The following is a 10,476-nucleotide window of genomic DNA, read 5'->3' as shown; positions in this document are numbered from 1 at the left end:
ATTTTTCATTTACTAGATATATCCATTAAAAATTATGTCCATATGCATCGAAGGACAGGTACAGCAATGTTTATTGCAGCATTATACATAAGAACCAAACATTGGAGTCAACCCAGTCTAGACTGGATATGGAAATTGTGGAGTGTTCACTGCAGTGCAATACTACATAGCAATTTTAAAAGTCAGGTATTCTAAAAAATATCAGATTCTAAAATAGGCAAAGATCTCAAGTTGTGTCAGAAAACCAGAGAGTTGTTCATTTTAAGAAAAGAAGGGAACAGAACTTCTGGGTTCTAGAAATTACCTATCATTTTACCTAGGTGTTTGCCCCTGTAACATTTTCACTTTGTGAAAATGAAAATAAATACACATACATTTATCGTTCATGGCTTTTCATTGTTACCAGATAATGTCCAAATTTCTAAACCTACAAAGAGTGTTGCACTCTAGTGCAGCCTGCTCAAATCTACATTTTCAATCAGTGTAATCAAATTTGTTTCCCCAATCCCCTATCTCATTCCTTTCATCCCAGTTACACCGTTGCTGTGGGACTTCCCCTATACCAGAGATTTCTTCACTCAAAAATTTAGAAGTGAATTTCTTCATTGAAAAGATTGAATTGAAAATAGAAGTATTTGCGACAAATATGTCTCCCAGGAAAGATTCTGGCAGTGTTGAGTAAAATATGCTAAAACTTTTTTGTTCCCTACTTTTCTGACAAACCAGAGAACTGCAGTCTGAGACCAAGTCTCTGCAGTGATGATGCAAGGTCATAGCTGACTGAGGCTTGGTCAGAAAGTCTCTGGGTTCTGGGCTAAGGCACTTGGCAGAAGAGAGTAACACAACCTGCATGTTACCAAGGGAAAGAACCTGACATGGTTGTGAGATACTCCTGGGGCTGGTAGATACCAGTCAAAGCCACAGTAAGCAAAGTATTTTCAATCAAGATCAACACTGATGTCTGAGAAATCAGATGGCTGCCAAAATTTCTAGTGAAAACTGTTATCACTGTAGGGCAGTTATTATTTTGATTCTAGGTGGTCATTTCTATGGAACAAAAAATCAGTCACTAGGGAACACTGAGCACATCTGTTCCTTAGAGAAAATAAATATAAAAAAAATAGATTTGGGTTTTGGTTAATTGGGCTGAAATTGCAGGCAGACCTTTCATCTGATGGTGCAAATTAGAAGAATCTAGAACAATGACAGTTAAATAAACTAAGCAACTGTGATGGGAACTATGGAGGTCGCCCACAGTTAGGAGAGCAAATGTGTGTTCTAGAACAGTGAATCTCAAACTTTCACATGCATAAGAAAAACTTGGCGAGCTTGTTAAACACAGTTTCCTTGGTTCCACCCTAAGGGATTCTGATTCATGTCTGATGTCAGATTCAGAATGTGCACATCCAACAAGCTTTCAGATAAAACATTGTTTTAGAACAACAATCAGACATGTAGAACAAAACTAATCCCAGCCCCCACCTACCACTGTGAACAGGATATTTCATATGCTGCCTGCCTTGGTCAGATTTAGTTTAGGGACTTTGTGAGGGCTGAATGTTGAGTGTGAGGACATCAATTCCTACTATTCATGGTAGTTTGTAGACTCTCCTTAGTGAATACAATCAAATGGAAGCTTTCTCCTTACAGTCCTAACCTGCATGTGAGGTTTTCCTTACCACCTTAGCAGCTGAGTTTGCTGGGAATTTTTTTTTTCTTTTTTTAAGTTTACTGGAGAATTTGCCTAAACCAGTAGTTTATAACCAAGGATAATTTTGTCCACTAGGGAACGTCTGGCAATATCTTCAGACAGTTTTGGTTGTTTTAGCTGAGTGAGGGAAAGGCTGTTGGCATTTAGTGGGTATAGTCCAGGGATGTTGCTAAACATTGTACAATGTACAGGATACCACCACAAGAAAAGATTATCTATTGAAAGATCAACATGACAAAATTGCCAAGACTGAGAAACTCCATCTAGAAATATAGCTACTGGATTTTTGAATTTGGGTTTTATATCAGCTTACATGGGGCATTAAAAGTAGCATTATCAGCCCTCCCTGGTGGTGCAGCAGTTTAAAGCACAGCACTAAGAAGCTAAAGCCATTTCAGTATGAGTTCGATTCCCGCCCCGGAGGTGATCTACATGGCCTGGCATATCTCTCCTGTCTCACCTGCTGCTCCCCTCAGCAGTGTACTCCATCAGTTGGCCTGTTCTGCTCCCCACTCTGTCTCTGGTAAATACTCTCACCACCCCTACGCCTCTGGCCTGTACCCCAGTTCTGTGTGTGTAAATAAATAAATCTTAAAAAAAAAAAAAAGAGCCTTCCCTGGTGGTGCAGAGGGTTAAAGCACTGCACTAAAAAGCTTAAGCCACTTCCTCATGAATTTGATCCCCACCTGCCTGGGAGGAGATCCACATGGCCAGGCAGACCTCTCCTGACCCGCCCACTGCTCCCCTCAGCAGTGTACTTCGTTGATCTCTGCCTGTTCTGCTCCCCACTCTGTTCCTGGTGAATCCTCTCAGCCTCCACATCTCTGGCCTGTACCCCAGTAAAAGGTAAATTATGAAAGTGGTGAGGGAGGTAGACAATCATTTCCCTTTGTAGTTCGAGTTATTGGGTTGAATATATCTTAATGTGAAATGAATGAAAGTTGTTACTCCATCTTCTTTAATTATTTTTCTGGATGAAGAATCTATGGCAGTTTTTATCCTAAACTAATAAGTCAGTCACTTTTCCAGTTTTCAAGACCAAGCTTAATAACAGGAATTCTCTGAAAATAGTTTAAATCCATGGAGCAGCAGATATAGTTCATCATTGCTTTCAACCAATAAATATTGTGTATATTTGTTCTAATTCTTACCCATCAATGAAAAAAATCTAATTAGCCATGCTAACTTTTAACCAAATGACATTTACCCATTATTTCTTACTTTCAGACTGAAGAGCTAATCTTTTTCTTCATTGTTTGTTCTCCACCTTAAATAGGGCAATTGTGTTTATTTCGGACTTCTTTAAACTTTCCAACTTCCTTTTTGAATTTGAAAAAAAAATTTTTTTAAAGATTTATTTAATTGTGCATACAGAACTGGGGTACAGGCCAGAGGCTCAGGGGTGGTGAGAATATTCACCAGAGACAGAGTGGGGAGCAGAATAGGTCAACTGATGAACTACACTGCTGAGGGGAGCAGCTGGCGGGTCAGGAGAGGTCTGCCGTACCATGTGAGATAATTTATCCATTTATTCAACAATATTCACGACTAAAAAATAGTTCTACTATGAAGCTTGTGAAGCTTTTGAGGTAACTTGTTGCTCTGTGGCATAGAACTAAGCTGCTGAATCTAAATTTGAAGGAGTTGAGAGGAAGGGAAGTTTCCTAAGTCTTAGTGCATCTAAAGTGAGTTCTGAAGGAAAAGTAGGTACTAGCTAATGAAGAAGGAAATGAGGAATGGGTAAAAAAAAGGACATCCCATGCCAGAGAAATGTGTGCAGAAATAGGGCTGGAGATGAGAAAGGAAATAGCTTGCTCATGGGGATATTTCCATAACCTACCATCTTTTTGGAGTATTACAGTTTGTGATGATTCTTAATGAAGTAGTTTTACGATGATGAGAATACATATTTATTATTTGTAGTCTATCCAAGATGTTTTATAATTTTTCCCTGCTATGTATATTGACCTTAAGAAATCTAATTTTTATTGTCTGCATGTACAAACTAAGCTGCTTTCATTCCTAATTTTGCTTCTGCAAAGGCGAGTTCCTAAGGCTGAATCTATAGAATACTCGGTTCAGAGAAGATTTTCACTGTTCTGAGTTCATTTGGCTCACTTGATTCGCCAACCTAGTAATTAAGCTGCAAATTAAAATATCTCCTCTTCCTGACACACACAAAAGATATAGTAATGGGAATTTTGACTCTGGCTTCTATAATTTTGCTTATTAGAACTTTGAATATTCATAAGAATAAATAAAGTAGAATGTACTATAGTAATAGCTATATAGATAGGAGAGAAACAAGAGAGGTTTGCTATGCCATATGAGACAGCTCTCTTGCTGGGAATGGAACTCATGCTGCAGTGGCTTTATAGCTATATAGCTATAAATATATGCCTACACACACACACAAATAGTCCCAACAATCACCAGCCCATTACCAATCTTACCCCATCCATACCCTCAAACACCCCTTTCTTGTTATTTTTGTTTCTTTTAAATTTTTTTAGATTTGTTTTTATTTATTTATGCATACAAGCACTGGGGTAGAAGCCAGAGCTGCAGAGGGAGGGGTGGTGTGAGAGGATTCACCAGAGACAGAATGGGGAACAGAACAGTTGGATCTGCTGAAATACATTGCTGAGGGAGCAGTGGGTGAGATAAGAGAGATCTGCTGTGCCATGTGGGTCAGCTCCCTGGATGAGGACACAACTCATGCTGCAGTGGCTGACTATAACCCTTGTGCCACCAGGTAGGCCTTCATGTTATTTTTGGAGTTTATTCCAGACATCATATCATTTTATCTTGGGATATTTTAGTCTATCTTTCTACATAAAGAGGAAGTTATTTGAAAAAAAATAAAACCACACTACAAATCCCCTCCTCCCAAATAAAGTCCCCAAATACCTAGCATCATTAACTAGTTTGTATTCTGTTCTTATTTTTGCTTTCTTTTTAAAGTGAGATCAATAAATATAAATAATCAGTATTTTTTAATTGGCAGTGCTTTCAGCTCCCAGGAGATATTTGTTAAGGTTAAGCAACATTTTTTTGTTGTTGTTGTTATAGCTGGGGATTACTACTGGCATCCAGTGAATCTAAAAATCAGGGATATGACTAAACACACAGAATAGCCTTCCCACACCCATGACAAAATACCTAAGTGCCACTGTGGAGTGACTTATACATACACATAAATTGAGATACATGAACAATAGTTACAATGGGAAAAGTTTATAAATAGGAGAGACATAAAATTATCCATGCTCTTGAGGTCATTTCAGTAACTACACAAAAGACAAAACTGAATTTATGATTAAAAAAGTGATGCAGAATATGTAATTACTCCAATCAAAATGTCGCATAAATCAGATGAAGTTTCAGGATTTTTTTTTAAGGATGGAGATCAATGACCTAATATCAAGTAATAGAACATCTGTTCCAGGTGTGGATAAAAAAGTTCAGAAAAACACAATGTTTCTTACATGGACAGCAAAATCAAAGGAAGTAAAGAACAAAATGTTTACTAAATATAGGTAGAGCCTCTGCTCTGCAGCAAATGAAAAACCTAGTAAAAATTATTTAAATGTGCTAAGTAGTAATCTGTCAGAAAGGGCTTTCTTTTCTGTAAAATGATGCAATGAATGTTAATGCTTGTGACATATTTTTAAGATGAAAATTGCAACTAATAGTTGCTTTAATGCAGACAGAGCTATGCTCATTATTCCCGTCACAGAACCCCTGGCAATAATTTACCTAGCAGCTCAGCAGTTCATGCAGATCAAAGTTGCATTATTTAAGTGTATCCAGGGGGCAGGTTTTAGATCCATGCCTTCTACTTTAAAGAAAGAAAATATTGGTTTGCTTCTTGAGAAACAAAACATGTAACTAACTAGGTGTTTCCGGCAAATCCTGCATTATTTAAACTCCTGTGAACTCTCCTTATTATCTGGGAATACCTTCTCCTCCCCACTTTAAATACTCTTAAAATCTGAGGGGAATACAACTGTTGGAATGCAAATCAAATGAACAGCAGTGTATTTTCATTTAAATTAAACCCGAATGTGAACAAGATTCAGGAAATGAAGTGGCAGTGAGAGACTGTGTATTTGCTATAGAATATGCCTGGCTGCTTCAGCTCAGAGACAACTGATGAAGTCCAACTCTGAAATTTCAGGCAATTTGTATACCAAGCTCCTCCTTTTCTGTAGTCTTCTCTTCCATTGGTAAAATTCTTTTGCAGGGTCATGTAGGGATCCCACCCCTTCTCTGTGTTTCCACTCTGCAGCTCTACACAACTTTACACCTGAATGAACGCCAAACCTCTGTGGATATATAAAGGGAACCTTGAGGAAGAATTTCACAGTTACAGTGCAGAAGCAGAGGGAAAGGAATTAACCAGCTCTTCAGCCAAGCAAATCCTCTATTCACCATGCTTCCTCCTGCCATTCATTTCTCTCTCATTCCTCTTGCATGCATTCTAATGAAAAGCTGTTTGGCTTTTAAAAATGATGCCACAGAAATCCTTTATTCACATGTGGTTAAACCTGTTCCAGCACACCCCAGCAGCAACAGTACGATGAATCAAGCCAGAAATGGAGGCAGGCATTTCAGTAACACTGGACTGGATCGGAACTGTAAGTATGTTTTACTTGTACGACTTTGTTGTTGTTGTTTTTCTTTTTTGGTAGCATTAGCTCACATTCCTGTAGAATTGTTTAATTACTAGCTAACCTGAACCATATACGTGTTTTGCTAAAGATCTAGGAGTAATCTGCATGTGTACATTGGCATTCTTCCCTGTAAAGTTAACATAACTGAAACAGTGATTTGATAAGCAGGCACAGACTAAAGTTTTATCAAACATCTACAAAGAGATTGTTTTCAGGAGTTTAACTTTTGCTTCTTTAAAAATCATACAAAATGGGAATTTTTTAAAAAGTGTTCTTCTAGATAGTTTAAGTTCAGGATGTAAAATTCTGGTAAAGTACTAAAGATAACTAAATATGTTATGTGTAGGATTTCACAAAGGGGAAAAATATTTCTGGAGGAAAAAATATTGCTCATACAGATTTCTAAAATACATCTAGTGAAATTTTGGTGATCATCACTGTGAAAAAATAGGGGTATAGCTGAAATTGCTGGAGATTCATATTGTTTCTGAAATAATTATTTATTAACCTGCTAAAAATTTCGGTAGTCATTGTATATTTCTGTGATTGATTAGGGAGACATTAAGTAACTTTAGAGATTTAAAATAATAACAGTACAGCAATGTTTGTATAGGGACCACTTTTTTTTTCCTTTTCTGTTTGATTTTGACACACTAATTAGCCACTCAGAGGAATACAAATTTCTTCTAACTTTTGCTTCATTCCTTTCTTTAGATCAGTTCCCATGCTATAATCAGTTTCTAAGAGAGACCTAGAGAAGTAGTGCAGAGGAAATCTTACACATACCTTTGCTCCTCCTCCTCAATGCTACTCAACTAGGAAAAGTAGTTTTGACCTGTGAAAAGTCAATGCAAATATGACTATTGATGTCTTTCTAAGACAACCAAGGGGTTTTAACTTTCATGAAGATGGTTGCTTTTAAGCACACAGGAAATATCTGATGGTGATTAGATTACTGAGCTATGTGGTAGGTATTCATTGTCAGTGAACTGTCACTGCAAAAATGCCAAATCTTGACTCTCCATGCACACAGGAACAAAAAGCTAGACAAGTCAAAATCACCCCGCTGTACCCAAGTGCATTCCTAAGGCAGCTGCAGGAAGGTGAGCTGGAATCTGACTCAGACCAGCAGAGCATACTCTGGCCAACCTGTGTCCCTTTAATTTAAATCTCACCCTCTGCATCTGTAGCACTCTATATTTGTATAGGTATATACACATTTCCCCATCACCAATGCAGCCCTTCAGTCTGTATTTCTTGCCTTAGAAACAGTGGAGCACAGCAATGAAATCAAATTCCTAATTCAGTGTTAACTGCAAGTTAGCTTTCAGTATTCTATGCAGACCATGTCAATGTTCCTCATAACTTTTATTTTTAAATTTTCATCACTCTATACTTTTGAACATTTTCCCCTAATGAATAAGGCTTGATTCTGTTTAAGCTTGTTACAGACAATTCTTCTCAAGTTCAGATAACAAAGCAATGAAAGGAAAAACTGAAATATGTCAAGATTAATTTTTGCTTTAATTACATATGGCGTGTAACAAGAAACAGCCAATTAGAGAACATACTTATTAAAGTCAAATAACAAGAATTTGCCACGAACAATATTCAGGAAACGAACAGTGTAGGGTTATTTTTTTTTTCCAGTTATAAATCAGACATGTTAGGCATGTTTCTGCCATAAAATTCATGGAAATGTAGCCAAGTTGTTATGGCAACCATACGTTCCTGATTTAGGGACTTTTATATTCTTTAAATTTTGAGTTGCAGTGACATTTTGAGTTTCAAACATTTTAATATTTCTGCTTTTAAAAGATAGCTTGGGAATTTAAGTTTAAAATGTAGTTATTAAGTTTGATATGCAAAGTCTGCTATATAATCAGACTTTGTACACATATGTACATGTATTCTTGTAGCTCAATCTTATAACTGAAACAAAACAGTACAGAGTGCCTATGCATTATACACAATATTACATTCTTTCCACATATTCTCAATAGATTTTTAAGACCTAATTAAATGCTCTTGCAGACATTAATGAAAATGAAAGTACACTGTTTTTCAACTCACTAAAGCATGAATATTCTCAGATAAATGTAAGTGCTGCTTAGCCCTTACTGGGACCTGAGACTAAAAAAATGGGATTTTCAAATATGCCAGTAAGCAATTACTTAATGTAATACATGAAACAAACAAACAAACAAACAAAGGCAGACTAGTTTTTGCTTTTGTTTTCGAAAGAAGTTATAGCCATGTAAACTGCTAGTTTTCATGAAAATACCTCTGCAACTATCCAGGCAGATTTTTATTTTATGTATTGTCAACATAAAACGGTGTTTACTTCCTATTTGTCAATTTGTTATTTGGAGATTAATTTTATCATTTCAGATTACTTTTTAAAAAGCGTTTTGCCTCTGATGCACATTCTTTTCCCTGTCCTGCAGCTCGGGTTCAAGTGGGTTGTCGGGAACTGCGTTCCACCAAATACATCTCAGATGGCCAGTGCACCAGTATCAGCCCCCTGAAGGAGCTGGTGTGTGCGGGTGAGTGCCTGCCCCTGCCTGTGCTCCCCAACTGGATCGGGGGAGGCTATGGCACCAAGTACTGGAGCAGGAGGAGCTCCCAGGAGTGGAGGTGTGTCAATGACAAAACTCGGACCCAGAGAATCCAGCTGCAGTGTCAAGATGGAAGCACGCGCACCTACAAGATCACGGTGGTCACTGCCTGTAAGTGCAAGAGGTACACTCGGCAGCACAATGAGTCCAGTCACAACTTTGAGAGCATGTCGCCAGCCAAGCCAGCCCAGCATCACAGAGAGCGGAAAAGAGCCAGCAAATCCAGCAAACACAGCATGAGTTAGAACTCAGACTCTCAAAACTGGACTCACTAGTAACCATCTGCTTTACAGATTTGATTGCTTGGAGGACTTAAGCCTGCCATTGCTATTTTCTCACTCGAAAATAAATGCTTTCTGCTTTGATCAAACCCAGCAAGCTGTCCTAAGTATCAGGACCTTCTTGGAAATAGTTTTCCTTTTCAATTTTTTCAAGATATAGACATATCCATGAGTGCAATTTGCATTTAACTTTCGTGAATCCTGTAGCTTTAATTCCCTGTGGTTCTTAAAAGATTATATACATCACTATATATACATCACTAAATCATGTTTCAAAAGAGAAAAATGCTTCTCAGTTACCTGCAGCTCCCTGGCCCATCCCCCAGACAAAACCTTTTCAAAAAGGATTTTTTTAAGTTGTTGCCTTGAACAGTAAACATTTCAGTAAATACTTGTGGGGGTGGGAGGGTGGTAATTTTCAAGGGAACAGTTTATCAGTCATAAGTAGTCTCCCTTTGAGAGAATGAAAATCCTCATGAAATTTAACTTCAAAAAAAGTCCTATAGTTTTTACAGTCTCACCATATGAAATTATACCCTGCATGCTGACCCTCGCTTGGAATGGAATGCCAGAAATGCATGGCAGCAGCTAATAAGTAAAGCTGATTAACTATTTATTTGTCAATGTTATTATTTAATGAGCTTTCACATGTGATTTTTTTTCAAAATGTTAATTTTTTTTTATGTTTTGAAGCTTTTTCATGTACCTAAATATTTTCCCTTGTGATTTGTGGTTGACCTAGAAATATGAGAATACTTGTAGATATGTAAAATAAATATTTTAGTTTCCTTATTACATATATGTTTCATCAAGAACTTTGCCAATAGTATGGATCTTTTTAAATCAATAAGATGCTTTGTAAAGCTTTGTAAAGCTGAAGTATGTAATACTTTCTTGTTTAATCTGTGCAATCAGAAGGTGACTTGACCTTCAGTTCCATTAAAAAAAAATAAACACTACAAAAAGTGATTGTCTTTGTCTCTAACATGTATAAAAAGGCACATTTTTACAAAAATTGCAGAATAAATAGAGTGCTTGCTTTTTAGTTTTAAATAAAGCTCATTCAATATTTTGACAGAAATCTGTACTAAGAGAGAGGGGAGAGAAAGGGAAACCATCTTTTCAATAAATGGAAGGAGAGAAAGTTTGTATGGTTATCCAGCTCTGAGTGGTTATGAGACTATCAGATT

At 37.2% G+C, this 10,476-nt stretch overlaps 1 protein-coding gene across 2 annotated transcripts; it reads left to right on the top strand.

The window, feature by feature from the left end:
- The first annotated feature begins 5,955 nt into the window (after positions 1–5,955).
- SOSTDC1 (sclerostin domain containing 1) lies at positions 5,956–10,252 on the top strand. 2 transcript variants are annotated; one of them, XM_012720807.1, is made up of 3 exons: positions 5,956–6,351; positions 7,421–7,490; positions 8,835–10,252. In XM_012720807.1, exons 1-3 carry the CDS (start codon positions 6,310–6,312, stop codon positions 9,248–9,250), a joined length of 528 nt encoding a protein of 175 aa, XP_012576261.1. In that variant the 5' UTR covers positions 5,956–6,309; the 3' UTR covers positions 9,251–10,252. The 2 variants fall into 2 exon arrangements, with proteins under 2 accessions (XP_012576261.1, XP_004676794.1); XM_004676737.2 differs by lacking the exon at positions 7,421–7,490 and having other exon boundaries at positions 5,966–6,351.
- The last annotated feature ends 224 nt before the right edge of the window (positions 10,253–10,476 follow it).

Source organism: Condylura cristata, unplaced genomic scaffold (genome assembly GCF_000260355.1).
Source record: "Condylura cristata isolate star-nosed mole 26May11 unplaced genomic scaffold, ConCri1.0 scaffold00005, whole genome shotgun sequence".
Taxonomy (NCBI): domain Eukaryota; kingdom Metazoa; phylum Chordata; class Mammalia; order Eulipotyphla; family Talpidae; genus Condylura; species Condylura cristata.
The sequence above is the reverse complement of the archived record's forward strand: the minus strand, read 5'-3'. Positions and strand labels throughout refer to the sequence as shown.